A 22,287-nucleotide genomic window follows, 5' to 3' on the forward strand; every position below is an offset into this window, starting at 1 on the left:
TTCTAGTATTTCTTCTGAGGTTTGTAAATATTCTATGGATAATTTAGAACTGAACTAATATTAATTTGTTCTGAATAAATGTAGAATTAACTAAAGAGGTTTCTATACAGAACTGGGTTGATTTAGGATTGGAATAGGGGAGAAAAGGAAATAATAGTGATAAGAAAACACAGTGCAGATACTGGGACTGTTTCACAAGATAAGATTTCTCTGTCTGTATACATTTGCATTGTAGTCACTTGCTTGTTTCTGTATCTTACCACTGTAATTATAATGTTCTCTCTGAGTTATACGGAAACCAGAGAAGGCACAGTGAGTCCTTAGCCAGGATACAGTCATGGTTTGTGTGGGAAACACGGAGGAAGTGTACTGACCACAGTATTTGCTTTAAAATTGTTAGATAGCTCCACATGATTGTCTCTGAGATTTATTCTCTTGGAATGTTATTTTTATTTTTTAATTGAAGCCACATAGAGCTGACGAAGTTCTCTGACAAATCTGTGTGCTTTGTTACATGCTGTACAGTTAGAAGTACAGATTAAAATACAAAAATAAGTTTTTAAAAGATCAGTGACCTTTCCTTTAGGCAAAAACATAAAATTGGAGTTTGGCTTCTTAAAAAGTTCATAATTTTTCACAGAAACTTAATGGATATGCTAATATAAATTTCCAGAGATTGAAATTAGGAATCTGAATTTCACACATTGAATATTGTGAAATTGAATTCCATAAAATAAATGAATGAATTTGAGGTTATTGGTATTAAGTTCTTATTTTCTTTTGTAACTTCTAATTTTTTACAAATTAGAAATAAGTAGGCTTTTAAAAAATCATTTTGTTCTTTCTTGAAACTTTTAGAATATAAGTTATTGTATAGTATTCTTTTCAAATACATACATTTTGAGTTAGACCTTTCAATATTTAAAATTAAAAGGCTAGGGCCAAACTGGGTAAAGAATCCAGGAAAATGATTTTTCCTTACTAAATGTATAAAATTATTTCCCCCTAAAGTTTTCTTAGCTCATTATCCAGCTCAAGTGTCCCTTGCTTAATAGAACATGCTTATCAAAGTTAAGAACTTGAAAAATTATGCAAAACATGACATTGTGAAATTACTTCTTATTTTGCTTGGATCTCTGTACTAGCTGGCAGGAAGATAAACTCTTACCAATTAGGTGCAGACTTCCAACTATTACTAGGTTTAAATTCTAAAAAATTCCTTCCAGCCCCCAAATACTAATAGTTCTGACCATAATTTGATTAAAAATTGTTTATATTACAGAAAGAATAAAAAAGACATATCCTGCCATTTACTGAATGAGCCTAAATTTTAAACAGTTTCTAAACAACTAAAATTTATTTCAACAGACATTGGGGTAAAGTGATTTTTCCAAAGTAGCAAGTGTTTCAAGTCCTAGGGTTTCTGTCTATGCATTTTTTATTCCTACAAAAGTTTTAAGTGAAGCCATCTGGAGTGATTCCATGGGTTAGTCTTGGAAGTAAGTGAAATTAATAATTTCTCAGCTTTGACAGCTCCACTTTTAAGGAATGAGTATGTAATCATGGTGCTTGTGTTTAGTGGTCTGGATTTTATTGATGGTTCAACATTTTCCTAGGTAGGACTGGAAGCTGGATGTTGGCTTTTCCAATCTTTGTGTCTTCTCCCTCCTACTGCATTGATTATAAGATATGTAAATTATTATTACTATTTTTTTTTTACTATTGACATACATTATTGGTTTCTTTGAAAGTATTTTTAAAGATATACTCATGACTTTGTTTTTGATATCTAAAAACCATTTTAAAAAATTAAAATTCATTTTCAGTTCATTTCCAAGGCAAACTATTCAGTATCACAGTAATCCAAGTCTATGCCCCAACCAGTAACGCTGAAGAAGCTGAACGGTTCTATGAAGACCTACAAGACCTTTTAGAACTAACCCCCCAAAAAGATGTCCTTTTCATTATAGGGGACTGGAATGCAAAAGTAGAAAGTCAAGAAACACCTGGAGTAACAGGCAAATTTGGCCTTGGAATACGGAATGAAGCAGGGCAAAGACTAATAGAGTTTTCCCAAGAAAATGCACTGGTCCTAGCAAACACCCTCTTCCAACAACCCAAGAGAAGACTCTACACATGGACATCACCAGATGGTCAACACCGAAATCAGATTGATTATATTCTATGCAGCCAAAGATGGAAAAGCTCTATACAGTCAACAATAACAAGACTGGGAGCTGACTGTGGCTCAGATCATGAACTCCTTATTACCAAATTCAGACTGAAATTCAAGAAAACAGGGAAAACTGCTAGACCATTCAGGTATGACCTCAATCAAATCCCTTATGATTATACAGTGGAAGTGAGAAATAGATTTAAGGGCCTAGATCTGATAGATAGAGTGCCTGATGAACTATGGAATGAGGTTCGTGACATTGTACAGGAGACAGGGATCAAGACCATCCCCATGGAAAAGAAATGCAAAAAAGCAAATTGGCTGCCTGGGGAAGCCTTACAAATAGCTGTGAAAAGAAGAGAAGCGAAAAGCAAAGGAGAAAAGGAAAGATGTAAGCATCTGAAGGCAGAATTCCAAAGAATAGCAAGAAGAGATAAGAAAGCCTTCTTCAGTGATCAATGCAAAGAAATAGAGGAAAACAACAGAATGGGAAAGACTAGAGATCTCTTCAAGAAAATTAAGGGGAGATTTCATGCAAAGATGGGCTCGATCAAGGACAGAAATGGTATGGACCTAACAGAAGCAGAAGTTATTAAGAAGAGATGGCAAGAATACACAGAAGAACTGTACAAAAAGGATCTTCATGACCCAGATAATCACGATGGTGTGATCACTCATCTAGAGCCAGACATCCTGGAATGTGAAGTCAAGTGGGCCTTAGAAAGCATCACTACAAACAAAGCTAGTGGAGGTGATGGAATTCCAGTAGAGCTGTTTCAAATCCTGAAAGATGATGCTGTGAAAGTGCTGCACTCAACATGCCAGCAAATTTGGAAAACTTGGCAGTGGCCACAGGACTGGAAAAGGTCAGTTTTCATTCCAGTCCCAAAGAAAGGCAATGCCAAAGAATGCTCAAACTACTGCACAATTGCACTCATCTCACATGCTAGTAAAGTAATGCTCAAAATTCTTCAAGCCAGGCTTCAGCAATACGTGAACCATGAACTTCCTGATGTTCAAGCTGGTTTTACAAAAGGCAAAGGAACCAGAGATCAAATTGCCAACATCTGCTGGATCATGGAAAAAGCGAGAGAGTTCCAGAAAAACATCTATTTCTGCTTTATGGACTATGCCAAAGCCTTTGACTGTGTGGATTGCAATAAACTGTGGAAAATTCTGAGAGAGATGGGAATACCATCAGGTGGTCACCTGACCTGCCTCTTGAGAAATCTGTATACAGGTCAGGAAGCAACAGTGAGAACTGGACATGGAACAACAGACTGGTTCCAAATAGGAAAAGGAGTACGTCAAGGCTGTATATTGTCACCCTGCTTATTTAACTTCTATGCAGAGTACATCATGAGAAACGCTGGGCTGGAGGAAGCACAAGCCAGAATCAAGATTGCCGGGAGAAATATCAATAACCTCAGATATGCAGATGACAGCACCCTTATGGCAGAAAGTGAAGAGGAACTAAAAAGCCTCTTGATGAAAGTAAAAGAGGAGAGTGAAAAAGCTGGCTTAAAACTCAACATTCAGAAAATGAAGATCATGGCATCCGGTCCCATCACTCCATGGGAAATAGATGGAAAAACAGTGGAAACAGTGTCAGACTTTATTTTCTTGGGCTCCAAAATCAGTGCAGTTGGTGACTGCAGCCATAAAATTAAAAGACACCTACTCCTTGGAAGAAAAGTTATGACCAACCTAGATAGCATATTCAAAAGCAGAGACATTACCTTGCCGACTAAGGTCTGTCTAGTCAAGGCTGTGGTTTTTCCATTAGTCATGTATGGATGTGAGAGTTGGACTGTGAAGAAGGCTGAGCGCCGAAGAATTGATGCTTTTGAACTGTGGTATTGGAGAAGACTCTTGAGAGTCCCTTGGACTACAAGGAGATCTAACCAGTCCATTCTGAAGGAGATCAACCCTGGGATTTCTTTGGAAGGAATGATGCTGACTCTGAAACTCCAGTACTTTGGCCACCTCATGCGAAGAATTGACTCATTAGAAAAGACTCTGATGGTGGGAGGGATTGGGGGCAGGTGGAGAAGGGGACGACCGAGGATGAGATGGCTGGATGGCATCACCGACTCGATGGACGTGAGTCTGAGTGAACTCCAGGAGTTGGTAATGGACAGGGAGGCCTGGCGTGCTGTGATTCATGGGGTCGCAAAGAGTCGGACACAACTGAGCGACTGAACTGAACTCAACTGAACTGAACTGAATGAAAATATACTATTCACTTAATGGAAGTGTTCTTTTCAAACAGGAAAGAATATCCTCTATTTTATTAAGATAGTGGAACCCTTGTAGATTTGTACAAATATTTGATGGTTTTTTATTTAATTCATTTGAAGGTGTAGACTAAAGATATTAATAAACTGCGTTATCATGTTTTATTTCAAAAACATTGAATTAAAAGCCAATTTTAGTCTGTTTGTTACCTGGAGAGAAAACCATGAGTTCAGAAGCTAAAAATAAAATGGAATAATCCTACTGGTTTTGACTAGTATATGAAAATTATATCTTTTTTACTAATGTAGTGGTACTCCTTTTTGTTTGTTTAGCTACATAGAGGTAAGAAGGAAACAATGAAAGGCACCACCGTCTCCTGTGGTCATTCTTCTCTAGTTGTATGTTTGTACAGTTAGAAAATTTAAATGGGACAGGAAAGTACAAAATGCAGCTCTCCTACCTCTAAAAGTAGCCACCCTAAATAGTTTCTTATGACTCTTTACCAGTAAGAAGAAAAACATCCAAATATATCTAATTTTCAAAAACCATTTTAAAAAATAATTTTTATTGGAGTATAGTTGACTCACAGTGTTGTGTTAGTTTCTGCTGTGTAGCAGAGTGAATTAGTTATACATACACATACGTCCACTGTTTTAGATTCTTTTCCCATATATGTAGGGCATTACACAGTACCGATTTGAGTTCCCTGTGCTATACAGTAAGTTTTTGTTGGTTATTTTATATATAGTAGTGTGTGTAAGTCAGTCTCCTGGTTTATCCCTCTTTCCCCCCTTAGTAACCATAAGTTTGTTTTCTACGTCTTTGACTCTATTTCTGTTTTGTAAAGAGGTTTATTTGTATGCTTTTTTTAGACTCCGCATATGCCGTCTGAGTTAATTCACTCAGTGTGACCGTCTCAGGTCCACCTTTATTGCTGCAGATGGTGTGATTTGATACTTGTTTATGGCTGAGTAATATCCCATTTATATATGTACCATATCTTCTTTATCCATTCCTCTGTTGATGGACATCCAAATAAATTTGATTTTGAAATATATCTGATCACATAAACACAGTTTTTTTACCTTGCTTTTAAAATTTAATGTATCTTTTAAATACTCCTGTGTCAGTGCATATAAATCTGATTTTTTAAATTAAGATATCTGCATAATGTTCTTGCATGCTAAAATTTAACTAGGTCTCTGTTGATGGGCACTTTGGTTTTTGGTTGTTTTGAGTTTTTTGCTGTTACAGTTGAACAGTATTCTTGTTAAGTTAGGTATAGATGAGGTTTTATGAGTAGACTTTAGCAGTGGGATTAATGATGGTATGTGGTATATGTATTTAAAAATTGTGTTGGATGTTGCTTCCTCTGCTTACCCAAGATGCTGTTCATGAGCCTGTTTACACTGTTGCCCAAACTGGCAGGTAGCTGACTTTTTTGTCTCTTCCAACCTTAAGAGGAAAATGGCATCTCGTAGTTTAATTTGCTGGTGACTCAGACGGTAAAGGCAATCCACTCTAGTATTCTTGCCTGGAGAATCCCAGGGACGGGGGAGCCTGGTGGGCTGCTGTCTATGGGGTTGCACAAACTCGGACATGACTGAAGTGACTTAGCAAAGTAAAGAATACCCCTGCAATGCAGGAGACCCAGGTTTGATCCCTAGGTTGGGCAGATCCCCTGGAGAAGGGAATGGCTACCCACTCCCTTGAGAATTCTTGCCTTGAAAAGTTCCATGGACAGAGGAGCCTGGCGGGCTACAGTCTGTGGGATCACAAAGAGTCAGACACAGCTGAGCGACTTTCACAGTTTAATTTGCATTTCTTTATTTAAGAATGAGGCAGAAAACCCTTTTTTAATTTTGCTGGTTCTTTATGTTTCTTTTTTAAATAAACTGTTTGTATCCTTTGCCTCTTTTTCAAATTTTTTTCCCTGTTGTATGAGCTCTAAGCGGCAGGGTGGGGTGGGGGGGAGTTGGCCCTTTATATGCCTTATGTGTTGCAGATATTTATCCAGCCTATTACTTTCTCTACTTTGTTATTTCAACTTTATGTAGTCAAACGTATCCTTACTGGCGTTTGTAAATATTGACCTTGTCAGTGAGATTCTATGTACTACAATAGAATTTTAGGCTAAGACCTGTTTAGATTTACCTGAAACTTTTAATGAAAATTTACCATATAGTCTGTTATTCAGTCACTAAGTCACGTCTGACTTTTTGTGACCCCATGGACTATAGCGCACCAGGCTCCTCTGTGTACCACACTATCTCCTGGAGTTGGCTCGAATTCATCTTGATCAAAATTCCAGCAGGTTTTTCTCATAGAAATAGAAAAACTGATGCTAAAATTAAAGTGGAAATGTTAAAGATAAAAAGCCAGAATAATCTTGAAAGAGCACAAATTTGGAGAATTTATACTATACTTGATTTTCAGATATACTAGAAAACTACAGCAATCAAGAAAGTGTTATATAGACTTAAGATTGATGAAACAGATTCAGTTCAGTTCAGTCGCTCTGTTGTGTCTGACACTGCAACACCATGAAATGCAGCACGACAGGCTTCCCTGTCCTTCATTATCTCCCAGAGTTTGCTCAAACTCATGTCCATTGGGTCAGTGATGCCATCCAACCATCTCATCCTCTTTAGCCCCCTTCTTCTCTTGCCTTTAATCTTTCCCAGCATCAGGGTCTTTTCCAGTTAGTCAGCTCTTCATATCAGGTGGCCAAAGTATTGGAGCTTCAGCTTCAGCAACAGTACTTCCAGTAATTATTCAGAGTTAATTTCCTTTAGGATTGACTGTTTTGATCTCCAGCCCAAGAGACTCTCAAGAGTCCTCTTCAGCACCTTAATTCAAAAGCATCAATTCTTTGGCTCTCAGCCTTCTTTGAGATAGTTCCTTACTAATATCAGAAAATATTGGTGTCATAAGTGTAATATCATCATACTATATATGACAATATTTTTTTCTTTATATACAGATCAAGCTTCTGAAATTCAGGTGACAATGATGCTCACCGAAAGTTGTAAGCTCCGAGGTCTTCATCACAGGTAAGAGCAGAAACCACTCAGCATTTAAGTGTTAAGTACACTTGGTAACATAGTATGCTATGTTTTTTAAAAATGTTATAGTGTGTTCTTAATTGAAAGCCTTTTTGGAATAGCTTAATTTTTTTCTTGAATATAAAAATGAAATGCATGCTCATTGCACAAAGTTTAAAAACTTAATAAAATGTAAAGAAGAGTGTATAAGCTCACATCTAGGTAATTATAGCTGAGCTTTCAGGAAAGGGCTAATATTTATGTGTATATTTCCCTTTAAAAAGTAGGATAATAATATACATATGCTAAAAAAAATATTTCTTAGGAAATTTTGCGCATCTAGAGCAGGGGTCCCCAGGCCTGCTAGGAACTGGGCTGCACGACAGGAAGTGAATGGCTGGTGATCTAGCAAAGCTTCATCTCCCGCTCCCCTTTGCTTAGTTTACCACCTGAATCCCCTCGCCCCCGCCACATCTGTGGATAAATTGTCTTCCACAAATCCAGTCCCTGGTGCCACACAGGTTGGGGACCTCCAATGTAGAGTACCAAAGACCAGAATAGAAACACCAATAAGCCCACAGCTTAAATTCATTGATAGTTTACATTTTGCCGTTTGTGCTGTGCATGTCTGTATCATTCATTTATTTAGATAGATACAGATAGATAGGTATTTGTGATTGTGGAAATATTTTAAACTAAATTGGATATCTCAGCACTTTTAATGCATTTCTAGCATGCAATTTTCCAAAACGTTGAGAATATTTTCCTACAAAATCACAATACTATTATCTTTAATAAGGTTAGCATCCTTCTTGTTATAGCAAAATAATGTATTTAACTTTTCATGTAAGTAACTAGATTCATATCCATATTTTAAAAGACTACTTGTAGTTCATTAAATGGTGCATCAAATTTTATTTAACTAGTCTCTTATCATTAGTTTTCAGTATGATTTTTTTAAAGATACATATAGTTCTATTATATGAAGAAAATTTTTAAAAGCTTGATAGGAGTCCTTTTCCAGAGCTATAACAAGATATTTTAACTTCTGAGCCAAAAGGGGCATAATTATAGTATCACATTATGTAGCGGTATCAGTGTTTGGGCAACGTGTTTGTTGTTGTTGTAAAGCACTGTACAGAGTCAGTTTAATTTGTGTGCCTACTGGAAATTTGGTCACTTATGTTTGAAAAATGGGAGGGTGACCATCCTTATTGGAAGATATTTATAGACTTCTAGGAAAAAATAAAGTAGTATGTGCAGAAGGTGTTATACATTGTAATTTCTGTGTACTTTGAGCAGTTACTTGAGTTCTGCAAAAAAATGTGCAGTTTTATTTTTGAATTTTATTTATACTTCAGTTCATATTCAAAAGAATTTGAGGATGTAAAAAGGCAGCTATAGTAAGATAAAAAAATGGTAATAAAAACGAAACTGAGTCTTTTGGCATTGTGATGCTGGAAAAGCCAACAATAAGGAGACAAAGCAACTCTTAGCTTCTGGGCAAGCAAGGCTGAAGGAAGTATTACAATTTGTTATATCTCAGTATTAGAAGAGAAGGAAGTGTACATGTTTCCTGGCGGAGAAAAGATTTTCTGGCTTCATACTCTGAGACAGATGTCTCATTAGGTTTATCATATATTTGGGACATTGATTAAGTTAATGAACATTGAAAATAAAGCAGCCAGAGACTTTTGAAAAAAATTGACCACACAGTAATGAGGGGCTAAAAATGTCCTTTTGAAGGATTAAAGTCATGTACTTTTAAGAATATGACCTTCCATTGGCCTGATTCACTGATTTAATCCAAGAATAGAACTCATTTGAAGAGGAATGGATAGATAACTCATTCCTTAGATTATATTTTCTGAAAAAAGCTACATTTTATTTCCTCTTAGTAACAAGATAAGAACTGGGTAATGATGAACTGGGAAGTGTTCTTGTTGACAGTGTTGGGAGTACTTTATTTATCATGCTGAGCCTTGGGGGAAGAACCAAAATGTTAAATACTAGTGTATAATATTAACCTAATACTTAGGTGCTTAGCTAGTATTCTTACTCTGATGAAAGATCTGTACCACATCAGCACAAAAGTGGGTGGCAGGGATAAAAATAGACAAAGCCAGAATTTTCTCACGAAGCAGTTTCATATCCATGGTAGCCCAAAGGTGCTCTGGCTGACAAATGTTCACAGCAAGCATTTGTAGCATTTTCTCAGGCAGCTTTAAGCTGGATTTTCCAGAATCCAACTAGGATGAATTAGTAGCCACAAGATACCCTTTGGAGAAGGAAATGGCACCCCATTCCAGTATTCTTGCCTGGAGAATCCTGTGGACGGAGGAGCCTGGTGGGCTGCTGTTTATGGGGTCACACAGAGTCGGACATGACTGAAGCGACTTAGCAAGATACGCTTAGATGGTGGAATGGGATGACTTACTGAATTAGGGTTATTTGTTACTGCACGTTCAGTGATTAGGGGCAGTCTTCTAAAGATAGGTTATGGTTTGATCCTGATTAATTGTTCCTTCCAGTCATAAAGTGATACCAGGACTCTTAGGTTTTAAATTAGCAAAATACATTGTTAATATGTAGAACGTATATGGTTCTTTCTACTCATGGTAGGAATTTATTTCATTTATAAGGGGATTAGGGTCTACAATACATTTCTTTTTGGCTCCTGATGTCTAGACTATAAGAAAATTAGAGATACCAAGGGAACATTTCATGCAAAGATGGGCACCATAAAGGACAGAAATGTCATGGACCTAACAGAAGCAGAAGATATTAAGAAGAGGTGGCAAGAATACACAGAAGAACTGTACAAAAAAGATCTTCATGACCCAGATAACCACGATGGTGTGATCACTCACCTAGAGCCAGACATCTTGGAATGTGAAGTCGAATGCTGAGAAGACTCAGCAGTGGCCACAGGACTGGAAAAGGTCAATTTTCATTCCAATCACAAAGAAGGGCAATGCCAAATAATGTTCAAACTACTGCACAATTGCACTCATCTCACACGCTAGCAAAGTGATGCTCAAAATTCTCCAAGCCAGTCATCAACAGTACATGAACTGTGAAGTTCCAGATGTTCAGGCTGGATTTAGAAAAGACAGAGGAACCAGAGATCAAATTGCCAAGATCCATTGGATCATCAAAAAAGCAAGAGAGTTACAGAAAAACATCTACTTCATTGATTACACCAAAGCCTTTGTGTAGATCACAACAAACTTGGGAAAATTCTTCAAGAGATGGGAATACCAGACCACCTGACCTACCTCCTGAGAAATCTGTATGCAGGTCAAGAAGCAACAGTTAGAACCAGACAATGGACTGGTTCCAAATAGGAAAAGGAGTACGTCAAGGCTGTATATTGTCACCCTGCTTATTTAACTTATACTCAGAGTACATCATGCGAAATACTGGGGTGGATGAAGCACAAACTGGAATCAAGATTTCTGGGAGAAATATCTATAATCTCAGATATGCAGATGACACCACCCTTATGGCAGAAAGTGAGGAAGAAATGAAGAGCCTCTTGATGAAAATGAAAGAGAAGAGTGAAAAAGCTGGCTTGAAACTCAACATTCAGAAAACTAAGATCATAGCATCTGGTCCCATCACTCCATGGCAAATAGGTGGTGAAACAATGGAAACAGTGACAGACTTTATTTTCTTGGGCTCCAGAATCACTGCAGATGGTGACTGCAACCATGAAATTAAAAGACTTGCTCCTTGGGAGAAGCTGTGACCAACCTAGACAGCATATTAAAAAGCAGAGCCATTACCTTGCTGACAAAGGTCTGTCTAGCAAAGCTATGGTTTTTCCAGCAGTCATGTATGGATGTGAGAGTTGGACTGTAAAGAAAGCTGAGCACTGAAAAACTGTTGCTTTTGAACTATGGTGTTGTAGAAGACTCTTAAGAGTCCCTTGGACTGTAAGAAGATCAAACTAGTTGATCCTAAAGGAAATCAGTCCTGAGTATTCATTGGAAGGACTGATGCTGAGGCTGAAGCTCCAATATTTTGGCCACCTGATGTGAAGAACTGACTCATTGGAAAAGACCCTGATGCTGGGAAAGATTGAAGGCAGGAGGAGAGGGGGATGACAGAGGATGAGATGGTTGGATGGCATCACCGACTTGATGGACGTAAGTTTGAGCACTCCAGGAGTTGCTGATGGACAGGGAATCTTGGTGTGCTGCAGTCCATAGGGTTGCAAAGAGTCGGACACAACTGAGCGACTGAACTGAGCTGTCTGGACTGCTCATGGCTATGTTTATGCATTTGTTTATTCATTGTTTTGTTCTCCTTTATTAAGTGCCCATTTTGCACTTGGAATGCTGCCAAGCATGAGGGTTAAAAATCAGATAATGATCTTTAGTAATCAGATTATAGAATTTATCAAGCAAACTCAATATACTCAGCAACAAATGACGCCTGGTTTCTGATTTTACCCTTTTTAAAAAAACTAGGTTTGGTATGTAATTCATCATGTTTACTTTATTTTTTACCTTCTATGATTAAGAGTTGTAAAGGACTGAAATATTTTAGAGCATTTTGAAATTCTGTTCACTCCTTTTTCCAGTGGAATTTTTGAGAATAATTTTTATTGTAAGTTAAAATAGCTGTATAAATAAAAGATAGCTATCAGTTTACTTAAATTCCATTAGGACTGCTTCATAAAAAGTACTTGAACTATTTTTCTTGTGGTTTGACTCTCCATAGGCCCAAGAGTGCCTGATGGTAGGCACTTTGCTGAATGCCTCATGGCTCTCACTCTGCAGGCCCACTCAGCAAGATGGAGAATTGTACTATTCTTGTCTTGACTCCCCCCAGAACCTACCTTTCCTTTATACACCTGCTTCTGCTCCCATCTACTCTTTTTATAGATCCCAGACCTTCCTCTTTATCATCTTTCCCTTTATAAACTGGGCAAAATGAAGAGCAGCCATCTGTTCTTTGAAACATTTTTGTGCAGCTTGTTATTTCTCCTGGAGGGCTTTTAAAAAAAGGGTAAATGCTTTGATCTCATCCAGCAAACTTACTGTGCTTGAGTCAGAGTCCTTTAACTCTGCTCAGTGAATTTCAGTCATTAAGAAAGGAGAAGAAAAATAATTTTGAAAGTTTAATAGATTGGACAGCTCTTTCACATACCTCTGAAGTCATAGTAGGTTCACTTAAACCTGAGTTCACACCTGTTCATCATTTTTTCCACTTTTATTGAGAAATAATTGACATATCACTGTTTAAATTTCAAACATACAGCATGATGGTTTGATTTATATATATTGTGAAATGAGTACTGCAGTACATTCAGCTAACATTATCTTCTTATATAGATACAATAAAAGGGAAAGAATAAAGGAAAAAAGTTTCCTCCTTGTGATGAGAGCTCTTAGGTTTACTCTCAACCACTTTCCTGAACATTCTACAGCAGTGTTAGCTGTAGTCATCAGGTTGGCTCAGAGGGTAGAGTGTCTGCCTGCAATGCAGGAGACCTGGGTTCAATCACTGGGTTGGGAAGATCCCCTGGAGAAGGAAATGGCAACCCACTCCAGTATTCTTGCCTGGAGAATCCCATGGACAGAGGAGCCTGGCGGGCTACAGTCCATGAGGTCGCAAAGAGTCGGACACGACTGAGCGACTTCACTTCCGTACTTATAATGAGAAGTCTGTACCTTTTGATCACCTCCCTCCAATCCTCCTGCTGCAGTCATTTTAGGATGTATGGGACTTGGTGTGAAAAGAAGCTCTGTCTTGCTCCCCTGGTAGGAAATATCCAATGATCGAGGGGAAAACAGGGTTTTAGAATCAGTTGAAGACTTGACTTTTTCCTTCATGTGCTTGCTGTTGTTCTTGGCAGATACCCTTATCACTTACTCCTGCATGGATTACCTCCCCTGTGAAGTGGAACTAATCATCGCTGCCACTCCCAGGCTGTAATACAAGCAAGAAGCCTTACAGAGAGGTTACCACATACAAGTGTACTGATCTAGTCCTCATTTTCTTGGCTCCACAGGATCAGTGCTTTCCATCTTAGTAGCTCCTGCACAGCAGAAGGGGGGCCCATAGCTTTCACTTGTGCACTGTTAGGCCAAAATTGTGTGACTGTGGTTTTGATAAATATATACTCAATTGAAACAACGTAGCAAATACAGAAAAGCAAGGTAGGAATGATCTAAAGTCCCATAACTCAGACAACAACTCTGGCACATTTTTGTGCAGAGTTTTACTATTCTTCTACTGTATTTGTAATTATCCTGCAAATGTGTGAATTTTGTATCTTGTTTTCCTATAATGTAAGCTTTTGCTCATATTCTCATAGCATCTCTTTGTGACTGTTTGTTTTGTATACTAGCCTGTTATTTGGCTGTACTTTCTTACTTTTGGACAATCATGTTGTTTGCAACTTTTTACTAATAATCCTGCATTAACTATCCTTGTTCATATAGCTTTATGTTAAATAATGTTTCCTTATTAATATGCTTAGAGACAATTTCCTAAGTTAAGGAGAAGTGTTTTTAAGGTTGTTGTTGGGTGTTATTTTTTAGATATTTATTAAATGCTTATTTCTTTGGCACAGAATACAAAGCATTGGGTATTTTAAAAAGTTCACTTTAGTTTTTGCCATCTAGGAATTTTCAGCTTAGTGGGGGAAATGAGGTATTAATAATTATGTAAAAAGTTACATAGCTTTGGGAAAAATTATTTCCAGTACCAATGGAAGAGATGTCACTAGGCAGAGGATGTATGTATTTATGTCTGCCCTGGAGATTTAAAAAGGAACAATTTTTTTTTTTAAATTACATGCTTGGCTTTTTGCATATCACAGCAACTTTTTATGGTTGGGGGTGTCCCTATGTTAGAGGTGTGGAAACTAAGGCCAAGAAAGATGGTCACCCAGACAGTAAATGGTAAATTTAGGATTTAGAAATCTCATGTGAACTGCTAAGAACTCTTTGGCTTTGTGAGATAGTTTCAGGCTCTTGATTATCATATTCTTTTCTGTAGACTGCATTGGGCCCCTTTTTTTTTAAAGTGTTGATAATGAACCAAGTAAGCTATTATCATATGCTCATCATCAAGTCATCTTTTGGGTCTCTCTGATTACCCTTTAGAGTAACGATTTAGTGTGGCTAGAGTAGTATCTTAGAAGAATCTAGTCTACAGGAAACAGCTTTTGAGTTTTTTCCCTATCAAGAAAGTGGATACTTGGGAAGCATTAAAGTCTATTCTAAAAGAGCTTTATAATTTTACATTTTAAATGGTTATGTGTTTTCAAATAAGTTTGAGAATTTCTTGTTTTCTTTTAGGTTACCTTTATTTTACTACTTTTAATTAAAAATAGCCCCCTGAAGTTTCAGATTTCACTTGTTTTCTCCTGATTTCTTATTATTTTATAGAAATCTTCTTCCTATTACCAATGTGTGTATAGAAGAAGGAGAAAAGCCCATGGTGATATTGCCTTACATGAATTGGGGGAATCTTAAATTGTTTTTACGGCAGTGCAAATTAGTAGAGGCCAATAATCCGCAGGTGAGAAAAATTTGCCCAAATACCAATCATTTGCCAGTAGCTTCTAAATAATATCTTTGAAAGTAGATGTTAACATTCTTGAATACAAACTGTTTAGAAGTCTGCAAAAAGAAACTCACACTGAACCAGAAGGTGTTGCTAACCTGTTGATTTAGAGGAAGATGGTTTGTGATTCCTTTCTTGAGGCTGGTGCTGAAGGTTTTCCCTGTGTAGCCATGTGTGTTATTCATAACCACCTCAGACCCTCTGTAACACCATCTCAGTCATTTTCCTGATAATTCTTTGAAGGTACTTGCACTAGATCTTTCTTCTAGAAATGAAAATAGAGCTTACAGAGGTTGTACTTCCCCCAAAAAACTGGTGATAGCCAGAGGTATACATTGTGGGGAATAATTTGATAACCAGGATTTCCAACAAGTTGTTGGAGGCTGTGTCCATCAGCATCATGTGCAGGAAAATTTCATTCCTTATGGGCACACTGGCTTCAGAGAGCACATCAGAGTTAGCTGTAAACTTGCATTAGTTTGAAAATGGTCCCTAGGGGATAACCTCCTATAAAATAACAAGTTATTTAATTATAAACATTAGAAATATTACCTGGAGAATTCAGCATTCATTGATCAGATGTTTATTGAGCCACTGTTGTATATTCTGGATGTTGGTGTGATATGCCTAACAGATGAGAAATAGTAAACTAAATGGTCAACAGTAAGGACTATAGTGGATATAAGTATAAGCTATGGAAACATACTCTTAGTCAAGAAATAGCTTTTTAAAACTCAGTGTGCAGGTATAAAGTATTTGGGGATAGAGTAAGATGTGGGATAAAATAAACAACCCATCAATGTTTTTGTGCTAACCACAAGCATTGTCATTTTCTGTTACCTCAGGCAATTTCTCAACAAGACCTGGTCCACATGGCTATTCAGATTGCCTGTGGAATGAGCTATCTGGCCAGAAGGGAAGTCATCCACAAAGACCTGGCTGCTAGGAACTGCGTGTAGGTGCCATGACTTGTCACTGTGGTTTGATGTTTAGCGCTCCCTAGATTTGGGGTTCTCTCGAGGAGTCACAGTGGGGATTGTGTTGTATTTAAGAGTGACTATGTTCCTTATTTTTTTCAACATGCTGATTGTATTTGATGTTCATGTCTTTCCTTTTCAGCATTGATGACACACTTCAAGTTAAGATCACAGACAATGCCCTCTCTAGAGACTTGTTCCCCATGGACTATCATTGTTTGGGAGACAATGAAAACAGGCCGGTTAGGTGGATGGCTCTTGAAAGTCTGGTTAATAATGAGTTCTCCAGCGCTAGTGATGTGGTAAGTGCTGAGACGCCCGTATAGCAACAAAATGTGGAAGAGGCTCCAAACACGTTTAGAGTGTTTTCCACTTTTTAAAATCTAGTATCTGTTCCCCCAAATTTTTTATTCAGAAAGCAAGTGTAGTTAGCTCCCTATCAGCTGATTTGTGGAGACGAGCTGTGACCCAAACTGTGGGACCATCACTGTGTGTAATCTCATTCCATCCTCACAATAACCTGTGAGAGAGAGAGAGACACCATCCCAGTTTTAAAGGTAATGATATTGAAGATAGGCTATTTAAGTCTCTGAGTGACCAAGTGGCTGTCAGATAGTAAAGATTTATTATTTTCTTTTTTTTTTTTCCAAATGACCTCTTCCAGGTTTTGTGGCCTGTATAATTTATAATTCCCCAGATGTCACTCTCTTCCCTCTTGTCGGTGTCTAGGTGGTTCTGCTCATTCAAGGAGATCATATAGTGGGATCCTTTAAATTTAGTGATGTATAGTTTCAGAAGCCACATTTATTGGTGTGTATTTTACAGCTATTTTAATTGTTTTTCATTTCTGTCATGTTTTAGTTGGATTTGGAAAATTGTTTTTCTGTGTCTTGTTCACTGCACTTTATTATTATAGCTGAATGTTTAGAGATTAGGTAAAACTTCTGTTTACAAGTCCCCTGTATCAACCGGAATCTGTTAGTGTTGCATGTAAATATTTGTAGGGTAATTTGCTTCAAAGTTTCAGCTGTAAAAATCAGACTTACCATATCATTGTATCCTGGGTCTCAGCGATTTGTTTAGGGTTACCCTTTTACTAAGTGTGTGTCATTTAAGGATTTCTCATTTAATACACACTTTTTCTCAGTGTATTAGTGTCCTGTGACTGCTGTTGTTATACCCTTGGTGGTAAAACAGCAGAGATTTATTCTTTCACAATTGAATTCCAGAAGTCACAGGTTTGAAATTAGGGTGTAGGCAGGACCATGCTCCCTCCAGAGCTGCTAAGGGAGAAACTTGCCTTGCTTCTTCCAGCTTCTGGTGGCTGTTGGCATTCCTTGCCTTGTGGTTGCATCTCTCTGCTCCATGTTCATATCGTCTGTGCTCCATGTGCTGGTCTCTCAAAACTCCCTCTGCCTCTCTTACAGTGATATGTGTGATTGCATTTAGGACTCACCTCAAAATCCAGAAGTTGCTACTCTCAAGGTCCTTAATTTAATCACATCTTTTGTCATATAAGGTGATATTTATAGGTTTCAGGGATTAGAATGTAGACATATCTTTGTTGCCACCATTCAATCCACCCCTCAGTAATTGAAGTTATTTAATATTTCCTTGTTGAGGGCAGGTATTCCAGTTTAAAACCTTTGAAACCAGAATGATTTATTTGGGGAGAAACCTTCTCTTGTTACTATAATCTTTTACTTGAAGTTTGTTTTTTCTTTGTCAGAAGTTAGGTTGGCTATTTGATATATTGTGCCTTTCTGCAAACCAAGCATCTTGATAAAATGTATTCACTTGATGTGAATGAACAATTTACATATGTACTTTTTAAAGGTTTTTTTTTTTTTTCTGTAAATGAAGGTCTTCCATTATGCATATCTACAAAATACTTTTTTTAACTTAAAGTCAGCTACTCTCTGGAAAAAAAACATAAAATAACTTATCTGACACTTGTCAGATGGGCAGAGTAAATATGGATGATGGGGCCTTCCCTGGTGGTCCAGTGGCTAAGACTCTGTGCTCCCAATGCAGGGGCCCAGTTTCGATCCCTGGTCAGGGAGCTAGATCCCACATGGCGAAACTTAACAGTTTGCAGGCTACAGCTCAAGATCCCGCATGATGCAACTAAGACCCAGTGCAGCCAAATAAAAATAAATATTAGAAAAAAATATGGATGATGATAAGAAGGATGTTTTCTTCTTCATGGAGCAGCTGCAAAGGTTAATAGTGGATAGAAACTAGCTTCATGTTGCCACAGTCTTTCCCAGCCAGAGGCGTGGGTTCTGCTGGAGAATGGGTGGAAGTGGGAGAAATAAATGCTGATTCTTAGATACTGAGCCCTGAGGGTTCAGCTTGTATGCAGTGGGGAACTAGGTCTAGTCTGTTCTTCCAGAGCTGTGATAATAAAACTTCTCTAACATTAATGTCACAAAGTTAAAATCCCAAGTAAAGCAGTACAGATAAACGAAACAGCTTACATGACTCCATAGTTACATAAAGAGAACCTGGACTTCTTTGCAGGGAAGGAGGGGTCGTTTTCTTGTTTTTTATGTTTATGTTTCTCAAATGATATTTTTAAAAAGGAAGGCAGAATCTAGGCCAGCACACAGCTGCTGTGTTGAATGACAGTAAGGACCAGTTATATGCAAGTGCCTGTTCTTCAGGTTGCCAAACCTGTGTTCAGAAGTTCTGCATAGTAGATGAAATACCAGTTTCTACACTAAGCAAAACTGTTTTCATGGGGGCGAAAACTGAATTTAACTTTGGCGTTAGAACATAATTCTAAAACATAATATCGGTTGAATTAGAGCTGTATGGTTTTCAAATTCACCTCTGTAGTAGGAAAGCCTAAACACTTGTAAATGCAGAAAAGTAAAAGAAACTTTCCTTACGTTTTCTTTGAAAATATCATTCCATAGTTGATTTAAAAGATTAATTCATTCATCTCTCTTGGATGTTAGTATTCTTTTCAGTGGTTGATTTTGAAATTTTATGATCTTATTACTCACTGAAATGTAGCATAGTTGCCTTAGCAGACATGAGGTGGCAGTCATGGTGAACTCAAAACTAGTCTAACAGGCAGGAAACCCAAAGATATTTCTGAGATTACAGTCTTCATGAATGCCATGTAGCTTCAAGAGATTGGGGATTGTTTAATTATTAGAAAAATTTTCAGAGGGGTATGCATGATGGTACTGTTTGCTTGCACAATGAAAACCCCCCAATATGCCTGCTTAACTTAATGTATCTGCTTATTTCTGTGTAAGTATTCCATTGTATATTTAAACCGTACTAGGAAAATTTTTAAGGAGATAATTTTAGTAACACTTATCGCATATTTCACAGGAACTCCAGAGTAAAAATTAGATGATACGCTTCAGCTAATGAGGTTTCACTTAATAATACATTTCTAACCAATATGATCTGCGTCTCTTCAGCTTGGCACACTGTGCTGTATTAACTGGTGAAGTCCATGTGGAGCATACATTGCTTAGTTAAGCAAATATTTCAAAATCGTAGTTAGGATCGGTTATTCTTACTGTTATGATATTTTACAAATTTTACAAGAGTTCATATATGAGAACTCGCCTTCCATCAGGATAGAGTCCTACCAAATACCCTGTTACTTGATCACTTGATGGCTTTATTTTTAAAAATCACCACAGTCTTACTGGTAAGAAGCTTAACAGGAAAATTACTTTAAAATCATCTCTACTTTTAGTGTGCCTTAGCATAAACTTGAAATATCTGTGTGACCCAAGTTCTTCGGAGCGTATGATAGTGAGCATACCTGTCAATTTACATCTAACATGGTCAGATCCTAAAAGGTTCAGATTTTTCTTCTTTAGATTCTTATAATGTCATTTCTTTTAAGATAGATGTATTTTTCCCTTAAGTATCTTTTGTCTTGGATAATTGAGATTGAAAGGAATGGAAATACCTTTCTGTGTCCTATGACTCTAATGGGACTTATTTAGTGTAAAAATCTAGCCTTTCAGTTTTGTGAGATTGAATATTTTTTGAATTCTTATATTAAAGCACATGTGTTAAATTGCCTTTTAACTTTGGTATTGAAAATGTATAATCATGTATTCTGATCCCACTTTTCCTTTATGGATGGAGTTGGTTGTTTTTTTTTTTAATTTTGAAATTTTTTATTTTATATTGGCATATAGCTGTTGAATAATGTTGTGATAGTTTCAGGTGGACAGCAAAAGGACTCAGCCAGACATATACATGTGTCCATTCTCCTGGAGTTGGGATTTTAAAAAACTATATTTAACAGTCTACTTTTGGGCTGTAAAACTTCATTCAGAGTCATAAGTAATGTAACCTCCCTTCCCACCAGAATATCTATGCATGTAAAATACCTGTTTTAGCTATTACATTTAATGTAACATCTAACAAATGATATTACTGCCTTGGAAGGGACATTTTCTCTGCCCTTTAAAAGACTCTTAATATTTTTGCATTCCTTTATATTTAAAAGTTCTCCTTGGAAATACATTAATGTTTTCCATCTTAAAAATAATACATTGCATTTCTGGCTTGTGTTTTAACAGTTTTTACTGGACGCAATATTTCACTATGTCGACATTCTTATAATGTTAATATAAGCTTTTAACTGTTGAACGTAGGAAATATGCACAATTAGATTTGACTAGTTATAAATCTCTAATATTATTCTAAGATATGATGTCATCCTAACCATTCTTAAGAATTTCTGGATATTGTTTTTATTCTGTTTTCATCAGATGTGGTACTGCCATAGATTTTTTTTTTTTTTTTTGGTGACTTGCTTTTCCTTTATTTGAGAACAGATTTTTTGATTTATATCTTCTTTGAATTATTTAGCTAATTTTAGTAGCTAACATAATTCTGCTAACAGGCTACCTTCTATTAAGAGACAAATGCAAGCAGGAATGCACAATTAGTTTTTCATGCTAGTTTTCTTGTCTTTGTGGTGTTACATAGTGTTTAAAAAGCATTTTCTTGGGAAAAACAAATCAAGGAAATGATTTCCGTGCTGGTCTTATCAGTGTAGTTTGTGGCAATGAGGAGATCCTTTAAGGTATTTGAACAGTTTTTAGGGTGCAGGGCATATGAAAAGTGGGCTTCCCTGGTGGCTCAGATGGTAAAGAATCTGCCTGCAATACGAGAGACCTGACTTTGATCCCTGGGTTGGGAAGATTGTCTGGAAAAGGGAATGGCAACCCACTCCAGTATTCTCGCCAGGAAAGTCCCATGGCCAGAGGAGCCTGGCAGACTACAGTCCATAGGGTTGCAAAGAGTCGGACTTGACTGAGTGACTAACACTTTCACTTTTTACACATGACAATGTATTCATTGACATTTTTTTTTGTGACTATTAGAGATTATTTCTAGAAGAAGGAGAGAAATCTGTAAGTTATCCAGATATTGTGTTTGATGTAGAGTGCTTCTTAAATTACTCCTATTTGCCCAGTACCATGGAAAGTCACTGCCACAATCCTGAACAGACTCAAGCAGGAGAAACTCATGTTTGTAATATGCCCAGGAAGAGTGGTCTTCTGAACTGCTGTGATACTGTGGTATCAGAGAGAGCGCTGTAGTTTTCAGAGAGGCTTATTATTTCTAAAAGAACAGAAAATGTTCCATTTTATGCTATTTCCTCCTTATTAATTTTTGAATAATACTTGAGTCCCATTACTTATTTTGTTTCCATTATGGTTGACATTTTATACATCAACAGTCTTACAGATGTACTTTTTATTTATTTTTGGTTGCACTGGATCTTCGTTGCTTTGCACAGGTTTTCTTTAGTTGCAGTGAGTGGAGGCCATTCTCTGGTCACACTGGGTAAGCGTCTCACTGAGGTGGCTTTCCTTGTCGCAGAGCACAGGCTCTAGGCTTTAGCAGTGGCAGCACATGGGCTCAGTAGCTGTGGGCACGGGCTTGGTTGCTCTGTGGCATGTGAAATCTTTCCAAACCAGGGATGGAACCTGTGTGCTCTGCATTGGCAGGTGGAGTCCTAACCACTGTGCCACCAGGGAAATCCTGGACTTATTATTTAAATATTAAATTTATATTAAGATGAATTGTCTAAAAGATGTTAGGAAAAAGCTGCAGAAATGAAAGATCATTGAGACATTAGGAAATAAGGATTTAAAGTTTAATATTAACATTAAGAAATGTTGTTTAGTTTTATGAAATAGACCTAATATTTCCTGAGAATGAGGAATAAGTGGATTTACCTTGGGAACAATTAACATAGTTTCAGAGTGAC

At 37.2% G+C, this 22,287-nt stretch overlaps 1 protein-coding gene across 3 annotated transcripts in view; it reads left to right on the top strand.

The window, feature by feature from the left end:
* Positions 1–22,287, top strand: part of RYK (receptor like tyrosine kinase) — a 111,884-nt gene that overhangs the window by 62,426 nt on the left and 27,171 nt on the right. For all 3 annotated transcript variants that reach the window (XM_052638043.1, XM_052638046.1, XM_052638048.1), the window contains exons 10-13: positions 7,398–7,467; positions 14,865–14,997; positions 15,888–15,997; positions 16,162–16,321. In XM_052638043.1, coding sequence (XP_052494003.1) covers positions 7,398–7,467; positions 14,865–14,997; positions 15,888–15,997; positions 16,162–16,321 — 473 coding nt within the window. The remainder of the gene's footprint in view (positions 1–7,397; positions 7,468–14,864; positions 14,998–15,887; positions 15,998–16,161; positions 16,322–22,287) is intronic.

Source organism: Budorcas taxicolor, chromosome 1, assembly GCF_023091745.1.
Source record: "Budorcas taxicolor isolate Tak-1 chromosome 1, Takin1.1, whole genome shotgun sequence".
NCBI classification, from domain to species: domain Eukaryota; kingdom Metazoa; phylum Chordata; class Mammalia; order Artiodactyla; family Bovidae; genus Budorcas; species Budorcas taxicolor.